The 23,444-nt window shown below is 56.3% G+C and overlaps 1 protein-coding gene across 17 annotated transcripts in view; it reads left to right on the plus strand.

Annotated features, from left to right (window-relative positions):
- The window catches only part of SARDH (sarcosine dehydrogenase), a 77,292-nt gene that overhangs the window by 21,989 nt on the left and 31,859 nt on the right, over nt 1–23,444 (plus strand). For all 17 annotated transcript variants that reach the window (XR_013405323.1, XR_013405321.1, XR_013405322.1 and 14 more), the window contains 7 exons: nt 804–933; nt 5,024–5,110; nt 5,441–5,531; nt 9,677–9,818; nt 12,927–13,010; nt 14,870–14,983; nt 21,432–21,570. Coding sequence is in view for 14 of the 17 variants with exons in the window: in XM_077967227.1 (XP_077823353.1) it covers nt 804–933; nt 5,024–5,110; nt 5,441–5,531; nt 9,677–9,818; nt 12,927–13,010; nt 14,870–14,983; nt 21,432–21,570 (787 nt within the window). In the remaining 3 variants the exon portion in view is untranslated. The remainder of the gene's footprint in view (nt 1–803; nt 934–5,023; nt 5,111–5,440; nt 5,532–9,676; nt 9,819–12,926; nt 13,011–14,869; nt 14,984–21,431; nt 21,571–23,444) is intronic.

A 23,444-nucleotide genomic window follows, 5' to 3' on the forward strand; every position in this document is an offset into this window, starting at 1 on the left:
CCAGCTACTTGGGAGGCCTGAGTTCAAGAGTCACTTGAACCCAGGTGATGGAGGTTGCAGTGAGCCGAGATCGCACCACTACACTGCAGCCTGGGCGACAGAGTGAGACTCTGTTACAAACAAACAAACAAATAAGGAATGAAATTCTGGAAGGCGATCATGCACTGAATAAAATTAGCAGGTTAAGGATCAGCCAAGAGAGACTAGAGCAGAAGGATATCCTCTAGATGGGTGGTCAGGGCAGGGTTTTTTAGGGAGGGGACATCCAAGCAGAGCCCTGTACCGAGACCACAAACCAGCGTACCAGGTCTGGGCAAAGAACTGCGCCACTGAGGGGTGAAGGCCTCGAGCTCAAACAAGCTTGCTCTTCCCAAAGAGCCGCGGGAAGTCAGGGTGGCGGGCCCAGTGGTAGAGGTAGGCAGGCTGGTACCCGCAGGACTTTGGGGCCATCATGAGCCGCAGGGGGCCAGAAGAGGCTTGTGAGTAGGGAAGGGGCATGGTGGGATCTACGGGAGTGGACTGAGGGAGGGTGGGGAATAGGGTGACCAGCCAGAGGCCACAGCAACCATCAAGGGCTGAGTGGGTGGAGGCCTGGGCCGGGGTGGGGAGGGGGAGCAGACAGGCCTTGCTGATGGGTTGGTGGGTAGGGGAGACAAACTGCCGGGACGTGTGGGTGACCACCAGCCCTCTAACGCATCTGATTCAGCAGAGGCTGGCCTGGCAGCCATCACAAGGCAGGTTTTGCGTGGGGACGCATGGCCTTCTTGGGGATAAAGGAGACTCCCCCTGCGCTGCCTTGGCAGGTGTCAGACAAGTTTGCCTTTGGCCTCTTTGACCTGGACTGGGAGGTGTTCACCCAGCACATTGAAGGTGCCATCAACCGGGTCCCTGTGCTGGAGAAGACAGGAATCAAGTCCACGGTCTGTGGCCCTGGTGAGTGAGAGCCTCGGAGCTGGGGTGGGCGTCCGTGGGTCTTTTCGTCTGACGACTATTGGTAGTGATGCCCCTTGAGGCCAGCCTGTGTCCCACAGGGGACCCAGGGCTGTCCCCAGGCCCTCTGGCTGCATGACTCTAGCAGCCCTGGGTGCTAAGTGTGGCCTTTATTCCTCAATACGGGCGAGAGGCCTGGGCTTCGCGAGGGCCACCATCTGCCCCAAGCACGAGGCCAGGGCCTCCTCCTGCCTCAAGTGTGACTCGTCCTGGCTTCCCCACCTGGGCTTCTTCATCCCTAGACTCGACTTTTCCCTGGAATTCTGTGTTTTCATCTGTAAAATGGGAATAGCGGGCCGCATCCCAGCACCCTGTGAGGCTGAGTGAGGAATGGAAGGGCTGAGACCTTCCCTGATGCAAGGCTTATACAGCTGTGAGTCCCAGTTCTGCCTCCAGCCCCAGCCCCCACCGCTCCCAGAGAGCACTGCCCTGGCCAGGACCCCATGCTGCTGGCCTCCCCACTGTTCTTGGCGGCTTGCACCCGGAGGCCAGCTCAGCGGGGGAAGGCTCTTGTGCCAAGATTCCCCTAACTCTGGCCCTCCTCGCTGGCCCCAGGAGAACTGAGCTGGAGGAGGCGGGAGCAAAAAGGTGGGCTCAGCTCCCAGATGCCCCACGTGGGTCATCCGAAGCGCAGCGCAGCCCTGCCCCACCCTGCTGGCCTGGGGAGCCCGGAAGGCTCTGCCCCAGGGGGCGGGTGTGGGGCTGAGGCTGCTGGCCTGGGCCCTGGCAAAGGTGCCCTCTCTGGGAGGCAGCAGGGGCTGGAGCTGGCCTTGGCACCCTGGTATTTATAGCCACAGGACTTTGAGCCAGATGTCCCCAAGCTGAGTGTGGGGCAGCCCGGGAGCTACCAGTGACCCCAGAGCACCGGCGTTCCTTCATGAGGGCATTCATTCTACATTAAGTGGCACCTTGTTTGTGCCCGAGGCAGGCCCACTCAGGCCAGCGCCCTCCTTCTGGCAGGGGAGACCCAATGCAAGTCACTGACCACAGCCCGTGGGTGGGTGCTCTCACAGGAGGCATGGAGTGGCTGGGCGGCCACAGCCTGAGGACACAGACAGGCGGCCAGGAGCGGGGGGCAGCCCAGCCCGGCCCTGGAGGGCGAGATGGCGCTGGGCCTGCCGCGGATACTTGATCTGGGCAGGGGAGCACCAGGTGGGCACAGAGATTCGCCCACATCGGGGTTCCAGCAGAATCACACGAGTGTTCCCCACTGCTTCCTGGTAGGGGGAGCTCTGGCCCCACTTCAGGGCCAGGAGAGGTTCAGAGAAACACAGTGTTGTCCCCAGGGAAACTTAGTGTCAGAAGCCCGGTGAGTCCCTCTGTGCCTTGAGTGAAGGGCACTGGAGTGGGTGCCCTCCGGAGTAGGTGCATCTGTGAGATGGTGACGGAGCACCGACTTGGCAGGGTGGCCTACGGACAAGAAGCCACAGGGCGGTGCAGGGCGTGGGTCAGGGCCAGCAGCTGTAGAGAGCATTTGAGTAGAGTGGGGCGGCACGAAGCGGGGGGCCCAGGGACTTCCACGGGCCATGCAGGGAGCAGACGACGACCTTAAAGACAGGGAAGAGTCCCAACACAGAAGGGCTGTGGCCCCCCGGAGCGTCCAGCCCCCTCTGTCCTGGCACGCTCAGCATCGGCTCAGCCGCCGGCAGGGGCTACTTTCGTGGATTAGGCTCCACGCGAAGTGCAGCCCCAGGGAGAAGCAGATGGAGCCCCCAGGGGCCGGGGCAGCGTGCAGGGTGGGAGCACACGACCGTGACTCACTGCCCCCACCCCTGCAACCCCCCCAGCTTGCGTGGGTCTGGCAGCGAGAAACACAGGCCCGGAAGAAGCCCAGAAGCACAGATAACCCCAGGCGTCTCTCTGTCTATCTCTCTCTTTCTCTTCCTCTGTCTCGTTTTAATTAGCCTGGGGAGCCGGTACTCCCCACGAGGCCCTATTCTGGGGAAGATGTGCAGGCGAGAACATCTTGGATCTGGTCTGTCGGCTGGATGGGAGACTGGTGGGGAATCAGCATTTCTCCTTGCCAGGCATGGCCAATGGCCTTTGGCCTCCAGAAAAGAGCAGGGAAGTCCCAGGCCCCCGTGACTTAGGGAGCGCCCCAGAGGGCAGGCAGAGCTCTCATTCCAGGATGGTGGAGCTCACCAAGGTCAGGGGGGGAGCCGCAGGCCTGGCCCCTGGCCATGCTGCCTGGAGGTCCCATGCGTCCTCGGGTTGCTCAACCCGCCTGAGTCATTTGTGAAACATCCAAGAGACCCTTGTTCCCTACAGCTGCCCCTTTGCTAGCTCTTGTTAGCGCTCCCCGCAGATGCCCTGTGAGGTTGTTCAGAGCTTCTTTCCTGCCCGCCCTGGGCCTGGAAATAGTTCCAGCCCTCCCAAAGTGCTCCCTGGGCCATCCCCAAACCCAGCCCAGGTTACCTCCCCCACCCCCATTTTTAAAAGGTCTTGCCGTGTTACCCAGGCTGGATTGTGGCTCCCTGCAGCCTCGACATCCTGGGCTCAAGCCATCCATCCTCCCTTCTCTACCTCCCGAGTAGCTGGAATTACAGGCTCACTCCACCACATCTGGATGATTTTTTGATTTTTTTGTAGAGATCCTGTCTCACTATGTTGCTCAGGCTGGTCCTGAACTGGGCTCCAGACATCCACCTGCCTTGGCCTCCCAAAGTACTGGGATTACGGGCATGAGCCACTGCACCCAGCCTCAGCTCACTCTTTCTGCCTCTCTGGAATCTTCCTTGTCTCTCACCCAGATGGCTGCTCCGGCCTCTGCCCTCTGCCCTGATAACCCAGGCCCTCCACCTAGGGCCCTGCCCCTCTCGCCTGCCTCCTCCACCCTCCCCTGCAGTGGCTCTGCCACCTTCTGCCCCTTCAAGGAGCTCTGCCTCTCCTGGCCAGGCTCTCAGCCCAGGCTCCCCGTGGCTCTCTGCCCCCTCAGCTCCTAGCGTGGGGGCCCTGATCGCCCTCCAGGGAGCGGGACGGCGCTTGCTTCTGGTCTGCATGCAGAGGATGGCCCCCCAGACTTGGTGCCCTGGGGCCCCTCAGGCCAGGGCCGGCTGCTTCCTCATCTAGAATCTAACACGGGGTGGTGCTAGGGCGCCAACAGCAGCAGCCGGCACGTCCGTGACGCGTGGCCCTCAGCTCCTCGTATTTTCTTTACCAGAACGTCTGTTTTTTGCTTATGTAAGTATTCGCTCCCTCCCTCCGTCAGCTCCTCGAGGGCTGGGACATGTGCTGCTCAGCACTGCCTCCCAGGGCCAGGCCCAGGACATGAATGTCTGTAGGCTGGCGAGCACACAGCCCTCTGAAGGAGCTTCTGCTATCCCAGTTTTATAGACGAGGACACTAAGCCTTGCTCAGAGAGACAAAGTGACTCGTCCAACGCCACACAGCTAGGAAGGAGTGAAGCAGGGTTTGAATCCAGGACTGTGGCCACAGAGAGCCAGGGTTCCTGTCCCACCGTGTCCTGGCCTCTGTCTGAGGCTCAGCGGTGACCGCCGGAGCAGGACATTGGTCTCCTCCCCCGCAGAACTTTGGATCCTTTGTTGGCTCAACAGACATTTATCAAGCACCTGCACTTGCTGGGCTCTGACCCTGTGCTAGGCGGGGGCATGTGCAGTGAGAAAACTGGTCCCTGCCCTCTCAAGGTCCAGTGGGCAGGAGTGACCAGTCTCTGGCAGGGACACAGCAGGACGATGGTGCAGTGGGGGAGCCGCGGCGTGGTCTCCAGGGTCAGAGAAGGGCTCCTTGTCGGCAGGACAAAGGTCACAAGACAGACCGGGACCCCACCAGGCAGAACCCAGCCAGGTGGCCGTCAGCTGCTTCCGGCAGCACACATGGAGGGGCTCAGAGAACAAGGGCAGGATCCAGCGGGGAGGCCCCCATGAGGAAGTGCCACTGAACAGGGCCTAGAGGAGGGAGAGGGTTTGGGTGGAGGGGCACCTTCAGACCCCTGCCTGATCACTCCTCTCTGGGAAGACCCCACCCCAAGAGTGCGTGCACTGCAAGGGACTCTGGGCCTCTCTCTCCCTTTCAGAATCCTTCACGCCCGACCACAAGCCCCTGATGGGGGAGGCACCTGAGCTGCGAGGGTTCTTCCTGGGCTGCGGCTTCAACAGCGCCGGTGAGTCTGGGCAGCAGTCCTCCTGGCCCCCAAGAGGGTGGTCCTGCCATTCCCAGAGCTCTGGGGGAGGTGGGCACAGGAGCCCTGTGGCCGCCGACAGTGGTGGGGACAAGAGAGGCTGGGGAGTCCAGCCGCTCCTGCTCCCCAGAGAGTGCACCTTTGCCAGGGTCCAGTCCGGCAGCAGTCCAGTCGAGAGGCGTGCAGCACCCCAGGTTTGGGGAGAGCGGGGCTTAGAGTGTCTGTGCTGTCCGTGGAGATGGGGGCATGGGATTGGACATGGGTGGGGGACCCTGGGGGGCAGACCGCAGCCCTGCACTTCTCTCCTGCCAGGAATGATGCTGGGTGGTGGCTGTGGACAGGAGCTGGCCCACTGGATCATCCATGGGCGCCCGGAGAAGGACATGCATGGCTATGACATCAGGTAAGTGTCCACTGGGACCTAAGGGCAGGGCCCGCCACTCAGGAGAGGTGGGGTGGGGTAAACAGTGAGGGCTACTTAGAAAGGGGCCTTCCCTGAAATCCAGGTGGCTTCCTGGAAGAGGCAGCAGTGAGGGAGGAAGGCCACCAGCAGAAGGTGGGCAGTGCTGAGGGGGTGGCCGGGGGGCAGGTCCACGCCCCTTTACAGCTTCCAAGATCTCTTGTCCCAGGGTCCTGCCTGAGCCCCTGGACAGCTCTGGAGTCATCAATGGGATGGCATCATCCCCTCACAGATGGGGAGACCGAGGCCTGGGGGCAGGAGGGAGCAGGGCTGAGCTGGGAAAATTGTGCCGACTGTGTGTACCGCGGCTTGCACCCAGGCAGCCCTGGCTGTCCCGTTCAATCGTACACTGACAAAGCGGCCAGGAATGAGACCCAGTGCAAGCCACTTCCTCGTCTATAACGCAGGGTGGTGGGGAGGGGCTGCAGAGGTTTTGGGAGCAGGGAGGACATTTGTGCTGGTGAGGCGCCCGGCATGGGGTCCGCACATGGGAACTCTAAGTCATCCCCAGCTGAGGCATGGACCGGGGTGCTGACAGCCAGAGCCGGTGATGGCAGCCTATCCTGGTGGCCTTCTGCCAGTCACGGCCATCTCTTGCAGAGCACAGGACAGTGGTGCAGGCGCTCCCCAGCAAGGAGAGAGGTTCTTCCTGTGTCTAATCCCCGTGGCGGTGGCCTCTCCGACCCACACAGCAGGGCCTGTGGCCCGGGCCGCACCCCATGCATTGAGGGGTGGTGAAGCAGGGCCGCATGGAGGGAGGCCGGCCTCCAGGTCTCTCCAGCCCGCTCTGCTCCCGGCTGCTGCCGGTGGACGGCCTCCCTGGGGAGGCAGTAGGTGGGGTGGGCTCTGGAGGAAGAAGGCCTGGCTCAGCTCAGTGTGCCCCTCACCTCTGCTGACCTAGTCCTTTCTGGCCTGATGAGGACATTACACCCACTGTCAGGGGGAGTGTCTGACCCCACGGAGACAGACAGTTACACTGAGGTCCCCCAGTTGCCACCCCTCCATGGCGCCTGACACAGTGAAGCCTCCTCTGGCTGACTCAGAGCCCATCTGGACCTGTGCCCCTGTACTCTCCCAAGAGAGGAATGTTCTGGAAATGATAAAGCTGTAAAGGACTTCAAGGAAGGGCCAGTTCAGGTCCCCCCTGCTACAAACAGCAAAATGGAAGTGACTTGCCTGAAGTCACCCGACTTTTGAACCAGAGCCAGGTAGGGACCCAGCTCCCTCCCCAGGCGGGACAGTCCTCTTGCCCTGGCCTCCCTTGGGGACTCCAGCTCTGGAACCCGACCAGCCAGGGTTCTACCCAGTGGCACGGTGTGGCCTCTCTGTGCCTCTGTGTCCTTGGCTGCAAAATGGATCTGCCCAGCTCCTGACCCGGGGCCTAGTCCTACACTCAGCAGGCAGGATGTTTGCTCATGGGCTGGCAGAGGCCCTGAGGCGGCCCCTGGCAAGTTGGGAACAGGCCTGGGCCTCCCTGTATCAGCTATCTTCCTTCCGTCCCTGGGACTTTGGCGGGAGTGTGCCATGGGCCTCTCTGGGGCTGGGAGCCAAGGGGACAGATGGGGAAGCCCCTGAGAGCTGGAGTACAGCAGCGGGAGGAGCACCCACCCTGTTGGTCCCAGACCCCTGCTAAGCAGCCTGGCTGGTGGCACCCAGGACACATAGGCTAATGCTGTCCTCAGCTCAGCCGTCACTGATGTGGGGCTTCCAAACCCCTTCAGTGTGCCAGGGTGGACGGCTGCCACCAGCAGGACCAGCCGCCGGCCCCCAGGGGCTGTAGCACTCATGTGATGCTCTGCTACCTCGGGCCTGTGCCCGGGGACAGACATAAGACACAGACCCTGCAGGAGACAGACACAGCAAGGAGAGGAAGGAGGTGCCTGAGAGAGTCGCTGAAAGACCCAGAAAAGAAAGTGAACAGAGCACGCCGGCACCAGAACGGAGCTTTCCCCTGCCCAGAGACTCCTGATTGCTCCCCTCAGGCCAGAGCCAGAACACGCCTGGGTCGTCCTTCATCTTACACACGGGAGACACGCACAGCGAGGGGGTGTCCCGGGAGACCAGGCAGCCAGAGCCCTCCCTGGGTCCAGGGCCTGTCTGGGCTCCAGGCTACGCATGAGGGTCCCAGGGCTGGCTGGGCACCACGCAGCTTCCAGGCCGTGGCAGCTGCCCTGCGCTTGAATTCCCTTTGAGATCAGATAAGAGGCAGTCACCCCAGCCCCACATCTGTCAGCTGCATGGCCCTTGGTCAGTCCCTCCTCTTCTCTGAGCCTCAGTTTTGCCATCTGGAAAATGGGAACAATGTACCACCCTCTTGGAGTGCACTTGAGGCTCATGCGTGTGGACGCTTGGCCCAGTACCCAACAGAGGCAGAGCCAGAATGTAGGCTGGGCTATGTTTTCAGGGAAATTCCTTGGGGACCGGGTGAGCCAGGGAACAGTAGCTCTTTATTTAAGTGAAGAGGGTGGCCCGGGCCCACCTGGTCCCTCTGCCCACTTACTCACAGGCAGAACTGGCAGCTGGGCCCCTGTACGTCACTCGCTGCTCCTGCCGCCTGATGTGCACCTCACTGCTGCCCCCAGGAATCCTCCCAGACCCTCACCGGCTCCATTACTCCCTCCTTCAGCTCCTGGTCAGCGTAGCCCAGCACAGGTGTGGGCTGGCTTTGCCGAGGCCTTGCCGTGTGACCGTGAACACCTGTGAGACCCTTCCGAGCCTCAGTTTCCCTCTCACGTGAAAGAGTTAACCTTGGGTCCCGTGCAGAAGGCAGTTCTGCGGACAGAGAGGGATTTTCTCCCACGGCAGCACTCAGCTCTGGGCCTGCGCTGGTGCTGGGGGTCATGAGCAACAGCAGCTGTTAATGATAATATCATTAATAATAATCCTCACGTCTGCACCTCTACTCTCCACCCATCCAGATCAGAAAATCCTGCTTGCCAGAATTACGTGCAGACTAAGAATCAGCTCTGACAGGTGCCACTGAGGACAGAAACGCCTCTGATGTGGCGCCTGAGGCAGGTCTTGAGTGATGAGTGAGGTTCCAGCAGGTGGAGCATGAGGGGGAGGCGGGGCCCTGGGAAAGCTGGGGCCTGAGAGGGAGGTTTGTGCACGGGAGGCGGCTGCAGGGCCGTGATGTAGCTGGGCCCAGGTCTCACTCCAGCCAGCAGCTCCACAGGAGCGGTGGCTGGTCTGAGGAGACCAGGGAACAAGCCGTGGGACACTGGCTGCTCTGCCCACTCAGGGGCAGCAGAGGCCTAGGCCACAGGTGCGGCCACAGAGCTCCATAGCTCCATGAGAAATAGCGTGGGGCCTGCCGGGCTGGCGCTGGACACCACCAGGGGCTGCAGTGGCTGCACACGGTCCCCAGCCTCGAAGGAACAAACCCAAAACTATGGCAGCCGCATCGTCTCTGGTCCCAGGGGCTGGATTCTGCAGCTGCTCCCCAGACACAGCTGGGATTCGCCCCAGAGACTCTGCACCTCTTGGGTCCCTGGTCCGACCCACAGACAAGGCCCAGCTTTGGAATCACAGACTTGGGTGGGCCTGATGGGACAGGCGGCCACCCTTGCCCCCACTCCCCTGCTGGCGGGTGGAAAGGGGGGGGTCCCTTGCCGAGGAGGGGGACACTGATGTTCTGATGCATTACCAGGCTAAACTTTAAAGACCCTTTATATGGACCCTCCCCAGAGCATTCTGGGGATCTAAGCCCACCCCTCCCAGGGGCTGCTCCCTCCGCAGTCATGGGGTGGGGCGCCACGGCTCCCCAGCACTGGAACCTAGGCAGCAGACAGCAATGCGTGGAGAGCGAGGCCAGAGCCCCATGCCCCCGTGGGGGATGAGAGCCTCAGCTGGATCCTCTGTCCGCAGTGCCCACTCACTGAGGGCCACCGGGGTGGGGTGACTCTGGGGGAGAAAGCCAGGCTCACCCAGGTGCGGGGCGAATGGAGAGTCGGGGGCCCGCTCAATGCTGAGCCACAAAGGGGACTCTGGTGGAGGGGTCCAGGGTCCAGGCTTGCCCTGGGTCCTAGGCCAGCCCTTCCCTGACGGGCCGTCCCCAAAGCAGTGACCCGTGCCCCTGTCTGCGGCAGACGCTTCCATCACTCGCTCACGGACCACCCCCGCTGGATCCGAGAGCGAAGCCATGAGTCCTACGCCAAGAACTACTCCGTTGTCTTCCCCCACGATGAGCCGCTGGCCGGGCGCAACATGAGGAGAAACCCGCTGCACGAGGTGACGCTCTACAGCTCCTGCTGGGGGCCGGCAGCTAGGGTCTGGGACGTCCTCAGGGCAGCAGGATGGCAGAAAATGCAAGGCATACCCCAACCGCAGGTCAGGCGTGGTGACAAGGTGTCTGTCATTCCCCAGGTAGTAACCCGGCACCCCCATGTGCTGGGCGCAGTGCTCAGGGCCGGGGACGTTAGGGAATAAAGTGGAAATGGCTCCCTCCCATCCAGGGGGCTTCCGTTCTAGTGGAGAAGCAGGAACACGCACCCAGGAACCGCCCCCCGCCAACTGCTGGCAGCAACGCCAACAGGGCAGGGGTCCTGGGGGGCGGAGTCTTGTGGGTGTATGCAGTCATATGTGGGGGGAGCAGCCAGAACACGGCATACGTGGGAGAGGGGCTTCTGCTTGTAGAGTCTGCTGCTACCCTGGTGAGCTCCAACTCACCCATTCAGTGAAACCCACTGTCAGGTGCCCCTTTCTCAGGTCTGCCCCTGTGCCCTCCCCTGGTCCCCAAAGACCCAGGAGCTCCTTCCCTGCGTTCCCAGGCCCTGTCTCCATTCCTTCCCCCTCCCCGGCCATCTTGTGCTGGATGCTTTGCTTGCTGGGGTACAGGGGCTATGTCCTGAGCACTGGGGTGATTGGGGGATGATTACTGAACAGATGGATAGGCAGGGAGGCAAGAGGGCAGGCTCAGGAAGCAGGTGGCAGTTTAAACTGGAGAAGGGACCTCCCTCACCTGAGACTCCAGTGTCTGGCCCCATGAGAGATCCCAGTATTAGCTGCACCTCCTGGGGAGAGCCCAGAGTGGTCAGAGGGCTGGCTCCCAGGCTGCCCTGGCCCTTTGGTCTGGCTTGGTGGACCAGCTACGATCTGAGGCCACACACGGCCCTGGGGTCTCCCTAGCATGCCCCCGGGCCTATGATCAGTAATCACCCCCTTGCCCGTCCTGACAGTTCAGAAGCCGCCCTGGGTGAATGCAGGGTTTGCTCCCCTTGCAGTCAGCTCAGACGAATTCCTCAGAACTGAGCAGCTCTACCAAAGAAACTTGGCAAGGGCTGAAGCACGCCCCTGCCCCCCAGGGAAATCTTCGTTCACCCACGCCTCGACTTCCCTTCTTAGTTAGCAGCCTTCTTGCGACACTTGACAGCCGCTTGTTTTCTTTCTTTCTTTTATAAAGAGGGGAGCCTGCCCTCTCTTAATGGGCTCTTGAGATGAACACTTTCCATCCTTGGAAAGGTGGCCCATGGGATGTCCCCATTGTTCACTGAGGGGTGGGTGGATCTTGTGCCCTCAATTGCTGCCCCCTCGGAATCCCAGGTGGGCGGGGAGGACATGTCCATGTCACTGATGAATGCTGTGGCCTTGGGCGTGCCTCCTCCTCCTCAGGACCTCGGGGATGGAGGGGAGGGCAGGTGCCATTGGGACAGGCCCTCAGCTGCCCATCTGGAACCAGATGCGGCCCCCGAGGCCCTCTCAGCCCTGGGCTTGGGTCCTCATTCCAGTCAGAGGGGGTGGCCCCTGGGTAGGGGCCCTTCCAAACCCGAGAGTGCGTATTCTTTTTTTTCCCAAACCAAATTTATTTTTAAAGAAATCTCCCACTCTGTTTCTCTAGTGTGTTCATTGCATTCGTTGTTGTGATTAAGTAGGCAGATCTTGAAATGAGCCATTTTAACTGCTCTGAAGTGTATAATTCGGTGGTATTAAGTGCATTTGCAGTGCTGTGCAACCATTCCCACTATCCAGTTCCAGAACATGCTCATCACCCCACAGGGAAACACCATCCCCCGTAAACAGCTCTTCCTCATCTCCCTCTCGCCAGCCCTGGCAACCACTAAGCTGCTTTCGGTCTCTATGGATTTGCCTGTTCAGGTCACTTTGTATGCAGGGACTCATCCAATACATGACCTTTTGTGTCCGGCTTCATTTCTTGAGCATGTTTTCAAGGTTCATCCATGTCATAAAACGTGTCCAAATGTTGTTGCTTTTTATGGCTGAATAATATTCCACGGTGTAGGCAGACCTGCTTTCTCGCTCATCAGCTGAGGGCCACGTGGGTTCTCTCCCCTGTTTGGTGGTTGATAGAGCTCAGTGAACATGCGTGAACAGAATTTGTTTGCAACCCTCCTCTCAGTTCTCTTGTGCGTACTTGGGAGTGGAATTGCTGGGTCGTATGGTGCATCTTTCCGCGCGGGCAGCTACAGCAAAAGGCCACAGGTGGGGAGGCTTCAACAGGCCTTTTTTTTTTCACATTTCTGGAGACTCGGAGGTCCAAGATCAAGGTGTCGGCCGATGGCTTCCTGGAGAGGGCTCTCCTGGCTCGTAGTCGGCCACCTTCTCACTGTCCTCATGCAGCGGGGAGAGGGCCCTGGCGTCACTTCCTCCTCCTATAAGGGCTCCAGCTGTATGGGCTTAGGACCCACCCTGATGATTTCACTTAACCTAAAGATCCCATCTCCAAATACAGTCACGTCGATGATTTCACTTAACCTAAAGATCCCATCTCCAAATACAGTCACGTCGGTGTTAGGGCTTTGACATACGAATTTATGTGGGGATGGGATTCCGTCCTTAGCAGATGGTAATTCTGCTAAGAGGAGGGTTCTCAGGGCAAGGGCAGATCAGGGCAGGTGGTAATTCTACAGATGAGGGTTATCGGGGCCAGGGCAGATGGGGCAGGTGCTATTCTATAGATGGGGGTTCTCAGGACGAGGGCAGATAGGGGAAGGTGATAATTCTACAGATGGAGGTTCTCAGGATGAGGGCAGATGGGGCAGGTGGTAAGTCTATAGATGAGATTCCTGGGGCAAGGGCCGATCAGGGCAGATAATTCTATAGATGGGGTTTTGGGGGCAAGGGCAGATTGGGGCAGGTGGTAATTCTGTAGATAGCGTTCTCAGGGCAAGGGCAGACGAGGCAGGTGGTCATTCTATGCATAGGGGTTCTCAGGGTGAAGTAGTGAGGGTAGCTGCAAACACTGGGCTGGGGACCTGGTTCTAAGAGTCAGGGCCTCCTTGCTCTCCGCACCTTGGGTGTAAAGTCGTGGATGTGGCACTCTGCCCTGTGCAGGGGTATCCGGCCCTTTGTGACAGGTGCCTGTTCCCCATTCCCGCTCAGGAACTCCTTGGACAAGGCTGCGTGTTCCAGGAGCGGCATGGCTGGGAGCGACCGGGATGGTTTCATCCCCAAGGCCCAGCTCCGGTGAGTAGCGCCTGCTGGGCTGTGCTGCCAGGAGGCCCTGCCCTGTCAACCCCCTTGCCCCTCTGCGTACCCCGCCTCCCCAGGTGGCTCCACTGTCGTGATCAGTTATTCTGCACACGGGAAGCCGAGCCCCACCGACCTGCCCCCAAGGCTCGGTGCATTCTTTGTGCCATTCACGCAGACCCCACTCCTCGTCCGCCACCGCCAGGCCTTCCGTGGCCTAAGTGGTAAGGGCTGTGGGCAGAGCAGAAGGGGTGTCGCGCGGTGGGGAGACAGCAATAAGACTCAGGTTGCAGGAGGAATGGAGCGTCTTCTAATTCTGTGCATCTATTTTTGGCCGCTCCGACGGTTGGTTTATGTCTGTACGAGGGCAGGCAGTGGGAGGATTCATGCACCCAGAGTGCTCCATTTCCCAGTGGAGGTTTCACAGTGGCCTGGACTCTGGGCATCCTCTGGGGCCTCCCACGGACCTGGGTCCTGAGAGAGAGAGAGGAACAAAGGCAGTCCTGGGACCCAGGCACTCGGGAGCAGGCGATGCGAGGCCTTAAGGCCAGCTGAGGGGTAGCATTTGGTCCAGATTTACAGAAATCAAAATCCCCTTCCCAGGGTTGCATCTCACCAGTCCCCTCTGGTGCACCCACCTTCCATCCCCATGGCAACCCACAGCCCAGGACAGGTTCCAGAGCTCCAGGGCATCTGGAGGGGAGACGGGAACCAGAGCTGGCTAATGGGGCCTCGGCTCTGGGGTCAGAGTCTCGCCGGTCATCGTCTCTTCTCCTGCTGGCCCCTGGGGACATGCAGTCCTCATGAACCCTGTGGGGAGGAGGGGTCTGGGCAGACCCTTTCTTAAAGCGCAGCCCATTGTGTTCCAGTCAGATCTGGCCCTGGAAGCCCCTCTGCCCTCTCCTTGGGCAAGAAGAGGAGAGAGTCAGGAACACACCCCAGGTCCCAAGATGGGCAGATTTTGCACCCCCACCCGGGAGCCAGCCTGGGTGCCCAGGACACCTTGGCAGGGCTGCAGTGGGTGGGATGTCCCTGCTGGGGAGGGAGGGGACTCCACGCGGAGATGCCAGCAAACCCTTACTCCTTTACAACCTCACACTGGCTCCCACCTGTGTATGAAGAGCAGGTGAGGCTTGGGCGGGCCGGCAGGGCTGACGGCCCTGGGAGGCAAGAATTGCCCGCACCTGCATTCACAGCTGTGCCGTGCCAGTAGTTAGGAGGGCACGTGGGGGGTTTTCTGCAGGAGCAGAGGCCAGGGAGGGGCATGGGGCTGTGGGGTGTCTGAGAGAGAGGCAGATCCCAGGGAGGCCAAGGCCATGGCAGAGAAGCTGGACTCTGGAGCCCACGCACCTGCCTGGCTTCATGCCACTGCCCCGTCTGGGTCTTGTCTGTGCCCTTGGGCGAGATGTAACTTCTCTGCGCCTCAGTTTCCTCATCTGTAGAAAGGGGCACCCCTGGTGGGAGCATAAGGCACTTCCCACAGGGCCTGGCCCAGGGCAGGAGCTGGGCCTGGGATTGCGGTGGCTCCAGGGAGCAGCCCTGGCTGAGGTCCTGAGTAACCGCTTCTCCCTGTCATTCCCCACTTTGGGTGCATCCAGCTTCTCCTCCAGCCTCCTGGGCCCTGGCTGGGCTCTCAGACCCACCAGGGAACACTGCTGCCTCCTTTGTGCTACTGTTTTGCTTGGACCTCATGGGAGCCCCCTGCCCGTGTCCACAACACACTGGCACTTACTGCAGGGCTCTCCGAGGGCAGGGCCAGGCCTGTCTCCATCACAGCCCCAGAGGGACCCCGCTCTGGGAAGGGAAGCCAGGAAGGACCAGAGAGGGAGGCCGAGGACCAAGTGTTTTCTTCCCAGGTCCTCGAGTACGACTACTACGGGGCTTACGGAAGCCGCCCGCATGAGGGCTACGCCTACCGCAGGCTGCTGGCGGACGAGTACACCTTTAACTTCCCGCCCCACCACGACACGGTGCGTAGCTGGGGATCCACCGCGGGGGTCCGTCTCTCTCCCTGTCCCTCAGATGAGCCTCCCATTGCGCAGGCCCTAGTCTGGCCCTGCGGGGGCTCCCCTCCCCCAGGAGTCTCTTCAGGCTTGGCATTCATGCTGTTTTCGGCTGACTCCATTTTGAGGAGGAATCATGCGTTTTCTTCTCCCCGCTCCTCCCTCTGTACCGAGATTTTGCCAGCAGCCAGGCCTGAGCGGAAGTGGTGCTGCTGGGGATGGGGTGAGGTGGGGGCTGAGACTATGGGCTGGGGCCCGGCGGGGCTGCACCGCTCTGAGCCTCCCCCTCCCGCTCTCCAGAGCTGCTCTGAGGCTGGCATGAGAAGTGGTGGGGGAAGGGGTTTCTCCTTACTGGAAGCCAGCACAGAGCAGAGCCAGGACAAGGTGACCGGAGGCTCCTGGGCATCAGGCCCCGTATGGGCCCCTGCAAGAGACAAGCAGAGGGAACCAGAGCCGGGAGGGCTGTGGCCTGGAGTCTGCTTGCTGTTCCTCTTGCTCCAAAGTGGGCAGGCGAGGCTGGTCACACGGGGCAGCTGGCAGCCTGTCGCCCCTGCCTGGGGACCTGGCTCCCACGTGCAGGGGGTGGAGGTGAGGAGTCTGGGGGTCTTCTCCCCTGCAGCAGCCTGCACCACACAAGGGCGTTCTCCCTGGCAGCTGTCCCAGAAGGAGTGAGGCCAGCGTCTGCCCTGGCCTGCCCAGCCGTGTGGTCAAGTGCTCACAGGTGGAGCACAGCTCTTGTCCCTGTGCCACCCCAGGGAGACGCGTGACATCTCATCGCAAATCTGACATAGGAGCAGAGCCCAGGCCTGAGCCCAGAGTCTCAGAGCCCAGGGACAGCTTAGGAGGCATCCATGAGGGGGTTCCTTCCTGGGGTCTCTGGGACAGTCACAAGCCTGGCTTCGATAGGGTCTGACCCTGGGGTTGCCTTGAAGGGCCCAGCTTGGGTTCATGCTTTGCTGTCAGTGCCTTGACATTCTTCATGGTCTTTGAACAAGGGTCCCACTGGGTCCCGCACTGGGTTCTGTAGCCAGTCCCGAAGGGAAGAAACCGTTCATTTCCACCATCTCCCCCAAAGCTTGCTCTAGTGGCAGAACATCTGTTCAAGGCGTCGGAAGAGGGGGCTCCTACAGGAAGGAGGAGGCGTGTGTGTCATGAAACGCCCGAGCAGCAGGGCCGGCTCAGTGCCCGAGTCCCTCGTCGCTGCCTCCCGGCGAGTGCTCAGGGCTCCGTCTGGCACCTCCGCACCCACAGCTTCTAAAACCTGTGGGACTCTGGCCCTCGAGGATGTGGGAGCTCGGGGGAGATGCCAACTTGGCTTTGTGGCTTCATCCAGCCTCCGCAAACATGCCTGAAGCCGTCCTAAAGCACAAAATGCGTGCTTGTTCTTGGCGCTGGCAGCTTCCCCGGCCCGCTAGAGGAGCCCAGTGCGGGAGACTGCTGAGGGTTTTGGTCTGCAGCCCCGGTGGCATCAGCAAAGGCACAGCAGAAACCAACAAAGGGGAACCCTGTCCTGAAGGACAGTGATGCCTGCCGGGGCTGGAGAAGCCATGGAGAGCTCAGGAGGCAGACGGTCCCTGTGGTGTGCTGGTAACAGCTTAACAACCAGCTCTCTGGGGCAGAGGGGAGGAAGCTGGCTCTGCAGCACTGGCCAATTTCCCTGATGTAAATACTTTCTCCATGGCTGATTTCAATCCAGTCCGCCAATGAGGCGTCACTGAATGCAGAGCTGGGCAGGGTTCTGTGTGACCAGCTCTCAGGGTCAGTGCACCCCTGCACAGCCTGGTTGGACCGTAGCTCTGCCACTGCCCGGCTGTGCCACCATCCCTGGCCTCCCTGAGTGCATGAGGGGTAATATGAGTTCCCTCGTGGAAACTCATAGGGAGTTTGGGAGGAGATGAAACAGCTGCCCGACACACGGCAACTGTTCAGGAAGCTGTGGTTGTTGCTGTCATGGTTATTTTTTCCCCATAATAACAATGAGGTGGGCACATCTGCTCAGCAGTGGCGAGCATGTTGAGCCCTGAAGGGGAAGACCAAGTAGAAAATACAGTGAAGAATAGAAGACTCTGAAAATCTCACCCAGGCATTTGTAAATCTGGGGAAGGAAATAGGGAGTGATGGTGTGTGTGTGTGTGTGTGTATTTTTTAAAAAACAGCTTTATCGAGATCTAATTCACATACTATATAATTTATTCATTTAAAGGGTACAACTCAATGTTTTTTAGTGAGTTCACAGGGTTGTGCAACCATCACCACGATCTAGTTTTAGAACTTTTTAATCTCCCAGCAAAAAAAGATACCCCATACCCCACCCTATCCCTAACCCAGGGCAACCCTACTCTACTTTCTGTCTCTGTAGATATATCTAGTTTGTATATTTCACACAAGTAGAATCATAAACTATGTGTCCTTTTGTGATCAACTTCTTCCGCTTAGTGTGATAGTCTCAAGGTACATCCATGTTGTGTGTGTCAGCATTTCATTCCTCTTTTTTTTTTTTGAGATGGAGTCTTGCTCTGTTGCCCAGGCTGGAGTGCGGTGGTGTGCTCTCGGCTCACTGCAACCTCCACCTCCCAGGTTCAAGCAATTCTCCTGCCTCAGCCTCCCAAGTAGCTGGGATTACAGTCACCTGCCACCACGCCCAACTAATTTTTGTATTTTTAGGAGAGATGAGGTTTTGCTGTTTTGGCGAGGCTGGTCTCGAACTCCTGAGCTCAGGTGATCCACCTGCCTTGGCCTCCCAAAGTGCTGGGATTACAGGCATGAGCCACCAGGCCCGGCCACTTCATTCCTTTTTATTCCAATAATATTCCATTGTATGGACCCATCATATTTTACTTATCCATTGATCCATTGGTGGACATCGGAGTTGTTTTCACTTTTGAATTCCTATGAGCAGTGCTACTGTGAACATCCATGTACCAGGTGTTGTATGCATGTATGTTATCATTTCTCATGGGTGTGTAACTAGGCCTGGGTCAAGTGGTATCCCTGTTTAACATTTTGAGGGAACGCCAACTGTTCTCCAAAGTAGCTGTACCACATTACATTCCCCACCACAGTGCAAGAGGATTCCAGTGTCTCCACATCCTCGCCAACACTCATTATTATCTGACTTTTTGATTCTAGCCATCCTGGTGGGTGTGAAATGGCATTTCATTATGGTTTCGATTTGCATTTCTGGAACAACTAATGATGTTGAGCACATTTTCATGGGCCTGTTGTCCACTTGCATATATTCTATGGAGAAATGTCTGTTCAGATCCTTTGTCCCTTTTAAAATTGGGTTATTTGTCTTGCTCCTCCTCCTCCTCCTCCCCCCACCTCCTTCTTTCTCCTTCTTCTCCTTCTCCTTCTTCTTCTCCTCCTCCTCCTCCTCTTCCTCCTCCTCCTCCTCCTCCTCCTCTTATTTGAGACGGAGTTTCACTCTTGTTGCCCAGGCTGGAGTGCAATGACGTGATCTCGGCTCACTGCAACCTCCGCCTCCCAGGTTCAAGCAATGCTGCTGCCTCAGCCTCCTGAGTAGCTGGGATCACAGGCGTGTACCACCATGCCCAGCTAATTTTGTATTTTTAATAGAGATGGGGTTTCTCCATGTTGGCCAGGCTGGTCTTGAACTCCTGACCTCAGGTGATCTGCCTGCCTCGGCCTCCCAAAGTGCTGGGATTACAGGTGTGAGCCACCGCACCCGACTGTCTTTTTATTGTTGGGTTGCAAATGTTTTTATGTAGTTTAGATACAAGTCCCTTATCAGATCTGTAATGTGCACACACTCTCCGCATCCTGTGGTTGTCCTATCTCTTCCTTGCTGGCATTGTTTCCAGCTTTTAAAATGTTGGTGCTGTCCAGTTCATCTCTATATTTTTCTTTTGTCGCTTGTGGTTCTGGTAACATGTCTAAGAACCTAACTGAAGGTAAAAAACATTTATGTTTTCTTCTAAGACTTTTACAGTCTTTGCTTTTACACTTAGGTCTAGGGTCCATGAAAATTAATTTTTGTGCATGGTGTGAGGTCGGGTCCAGCCACATTCTTTTGCATGTGGCTACCCAGTTGGCCCAGCACTAGCTGTTGAAAAGATTGCTCTCCCTTTGGAATTGTCTTGGCACCCCTAGTTGGCACCCCTAGTTGAAAATCAATTGACTGTAAAGATGAGGGCTTATTGCTGGACTCTCAGTCCTATTCCACTGATCTGTAGGTCTATTCTTATTTAGTACCTCACTGTCTTGATTACGTAGCTTTGTATTTTAATAGCAAGTTTGGAATCAAGAAGTGTGAATTCTGCAACTTTATTTTTCCTTTTCAATATTGTTTTGAGTATTCTTGGCCCCTTTGAATCTCCATGTGAATTTTAGGATTGGCTAGTCAATTTCTGCAAATAAACCAGCTGAGAATTTTGATAGGAACTGTGTTAGGTCTGTAGATCTGTTTGGGGTTTATTGTCATTTCAACAATAGTAAGTCTTTTGTTTCATGAACATGGGATGTCTTTCCACTTATTTAGGTCTTCTTTCATTTATTTAAAAAAATTTAGGTTTTAGGATATAAGTTTTGGACTTTTAAATTAAATTTATTCCTAAGCATTTTATTATCTTGATGATACTATAAATAGAATTTTTTAAAACTTCCTTTTGAGATTGTTCATTGCTAATATAGAAATACAATAGTTTTTTGTATGTTTTTATATATTGACCTTCTATCCTGCAACCTTGTTAAACTATTTTATTAGTTCTAGCAGTTTTTTTTTTTTTTTTTTTTTTTTTTTTTGTGGATTCCTTAGGATTTCCTACATACAAGATACTGTAATTGGCAGATAGGGATGTTTTTATTTCTTCTTTTCTGATCTGGATGCCTCTTATTTTTCTTTTCCTGCCTAATTGCCCTGGCTAGAGCTTCCAGTACAATGTTGAATAGAGTGGTAAGAATGGACCCCCATCTTGTTCCTGATCTTTCATCATGAAGTATCATGTTTGCTATGTGATTTTTGTAGGTGTCTTTCATCAGGTGAGGGAAGCTCCCTTATATTCCTAGTTTGTTGTGCGTTTTTATCATGAACAGGTAAATTTTGTCAAATACTTTTCTGTATCTATTGGAGGATCAGATGGTTTTGTCCTTTGTTCTCTTAATATGTTGCATTACATCAATTGATTTTTGAATGTTAAACCAACCTCACGTTCCTGGGACCAATCCCATTGATTGTGGTGTGTAATCTCTTCCTATGTTGTTGGATTTGATTTGCTAGTATTTTATTGAGGATTTTTTTTGCGTGTGTCTATATTTGTAAGAAATATTGGTCTGTAGCTTTCTTATAATATCTTTTTCTGCTTTTGGCATCAGGGTAATGCTGGCCTCCTAGAGTGAATTGGCAAGTATTTCCTATTCATATTCTTTGGAAGAGTTTGGGAAAAATGGGTATTAGTTCTTCTTTGACTGTTTGGTAAAATTCATCAGGGAAGCCATCTGGACCTGGGATTATGGACAATTTTTCAATGACAAATTCCATCTCTTTTTTGTTTTGGTTCTATTAAGATTTGTCATGTCTTCATTCTGTTTCAGTAATTTGTGTGTTTCTAGGAATTTGTCCATTTCGTGTCTAGTCTGTTGGCATTCGGTTGTTCATAGAGTTCCCTCAGAATCCCTTTTATTTCTCTAGGGTAGGCATGATATCCTCTCTTTCATTCCTGATTTTAGCACTTTGAGTCCTCTCATTTTCTCTGTCACTCTAGCTAGAAGTTTGTCAATTTTGTTGACCTTTTCAAACATCAGCTTTTTGTTTTGCTGTTTTTTTCTATTTTTCTATTCTTATTTATTTCTGTTCTAACATTTCATTCCTTCTGCTTGCTTTGGGTTTAATTATACTCTTTTTCTGGTGCCTCAAAGTGGAAGATCAGGCTATTGATTTGAGGTCGTCTTTTGTAATACAATCACACACAAGCAGAAATTTCTCCCTGAGCATTGCTTTAGCTGCATCTCATAAGTGGTTTTGTGTTGTGCTTTCATTTTCATTTAATTCAGTAACTTCTAATTCCCTTTGTGAATCTTTGATCCATTGGTTCTTTAGCAGTGTGTTGTATAATTTCCACTTATTTGTGAATTTTCCAATTTTTCTTCAGCTACTGATTTCTAATTTAATTACATCTTGGTCAGAGGACATCCTTTATATGATTTCAACCTTTTTGAATTTATTGAGCCTTGTTTTGTGGCTTAGCATATAATCTATCCTGGGGAGCATGTCCTGTGCTTGAGAAGCGTGTGTCACAGTGTGCACCTGAGCTGAGAAGGGCTTGGTTGGGCTGGAAGAGAGGGAGGGGAGGCTCAGTACAGGTGTGTTGGAAAGAGCCCCCGTTCTCCACGTTCTTGAGGAAGAAGCACACCCCAAAGGCCCCCGCGGCATTCCCACCTCCCTGGAACTTTTCAGATCAAGAAGGAGTGTCTGGCCTGCAGAGGGGCCGCCGCTGTATTTGACATGTCCTACTTTGGGAAGTTCTACCTGGTGGGACTGGATGCAAGGAAGGCTGCCGACTGGCTGTTCTCCGCAGATGTCAGCCGACCTCCAGGTATGGAGTCTGGGGTTGGAACACATGTTCCTGTCACTCCATGGGCATAGCTTCAGGCACTGAGATGAACTGGCAAGCCACCACGTCCCCTCGGGCACCCTGAGCACACTGCTCCTTGCTCTCACCTGGCCTTGGGCCCCCTTGTCCAGCCCCGTTTGCCCCATCCCAGACCCCAGGCCCTCATTACTTTCGTCCACCTCTCCCTCCCACCCTCCTTCTCCTCCCCACCTCTGGCTTCCTCTCTACTCTGTTCCAGACAGGATGCGTGGCAGTTGGCCCTCAGCCACCTCTCTCCTGGGACTGGGGGGCCCAGTCCCCGCCATGCTCTCACAGGTGGGATTGCCAGAATTAAATAGAAACATAGGATGCTCAGCTACATTGGAATTTTGGATACATAATGACTCATTTTTAATATAAGTATGTCCCAAGCCATATTTGGGACATACTTGGGATCTTCATCTGCCTTTTCGTCACCCACCCACCCAAAAGCTCACGCATCCCCGTCTTCATGAGTGTCCTGGGCTGCCAGAACAGAGGATCACAAACCTGGTGGCTTAAAACAACTGCAATTTATTGTCACGGTTGTGGAAACTGGAGGTCAAAATGAGGGTGTCTGTACCTGACACTCTGCAGAGGACCCTTCCTTGCTCTTCCAGCTGCTGGTGGTGGCAGGGAATCTTGGCCTTCCTTGGCGTGCAGCTGCGTCACTGCAGTCTCTGCCTGTGTCACAAGGCCTTCTCCAGGTGTTCTCTTTTGTGTGTGTGTGTGTGTGTGTGTTTTTTTTCCGAGATGGAGTCTCGCTCTGTTGCTCAGGCTGGAGTGCAATGGCATGATCTCGGCTCACTGCAACCTCCACCTCCTGGGTCCAAGTGATTCTCATGCCTCAGCCTCCTGAGTAGCTGGGATTACAGGCGCCCACCACCACGCCCAGCTAATTTTTTGTATTTTTAGTAGAGACAGGGTTTCGCCACGTTGGCCAGGCTGGTCTGAAACTCCTGACCTCAGGTGATCCTCCTGCTTCGGCCTCCCAAAGTGCTGGGATTACAGGCGTGAGTCACCGCTCCCGGCCGTGTTCTCCTTTTATAAGGACAGCAGTCAGATTACATGAGGGCCCACACTAATTACCTCACTTTAACCTGATCACATATCCAAAGACCCCATTTCCAAGTAAGATCACATTCCCAGTCCTGGGGTGAGGACTTTCACGTATCTTTTAGGGGGGACACAATTCAACCCCTAACATCATCTCGCCAGCCAACCAACAAACTCACTCCCCAGACTCCTGAGCACCTGCTGCTCACCTCCCATTAATCCAGCCACCCACTCAGTCTTCCATCCACCCATCCGCCAGCCCACACATCCCTGTTTCGCCATACATCTGTTCCCCCTTCTACTCACCCACTCCCTTCCTCCCATCCATCTGCCCACCTTCCCATCTGTCCATCCATCCTCCATCCACAAAGTAATTTATGCCACAGACATTTATGGAGTCTTCTCCGGTTCCAGGCACGGTGCTAGGAGCCCCAGAATGAATGGGGGACATGAATCCTGTCCCTAGAAACTTCTCAGCATGGTGGTGGATGGGTGGGAGGGGCCAGTGCCAAGGCATTTCAAGAAGAAAGAAGTTTCCTTCCCACAAGGGTGGCGGTGATGGGACGACCTGCCCAAGGCCAGTCGTCTCTGGGTCATTCAGCTGAAAATGGCATCCCTGGGCTGAGGGGCTCTCCAGGTCACCTCCCAGTAGGGCATCCTGTCTGGGAGTTATCTAGCCTCTGCGACAAGGAGCTGCCGCTGTGAGCGGCCCTGGGGAAACTGAGGCAGCACAGACCTGGCTGGGGCCTCAGCACAGACCCGGCTTCCTTCTCCCTCTCGCA

The sequence above is a fragment of the Macaca mulatta genome, chromosome 15 (genome assembly GCF_049350105.2).
Source record: "Macaca mulatta isolate MMU2019108-1 chromosome 15, T2T-MMU8v2.0, whole genome shotgun sequence".
NCBI lineage: Eukaryota > Metazoa > Chordata > Mammalia > Primates > Cercopithecidae > Macaca > Macaca mulatta.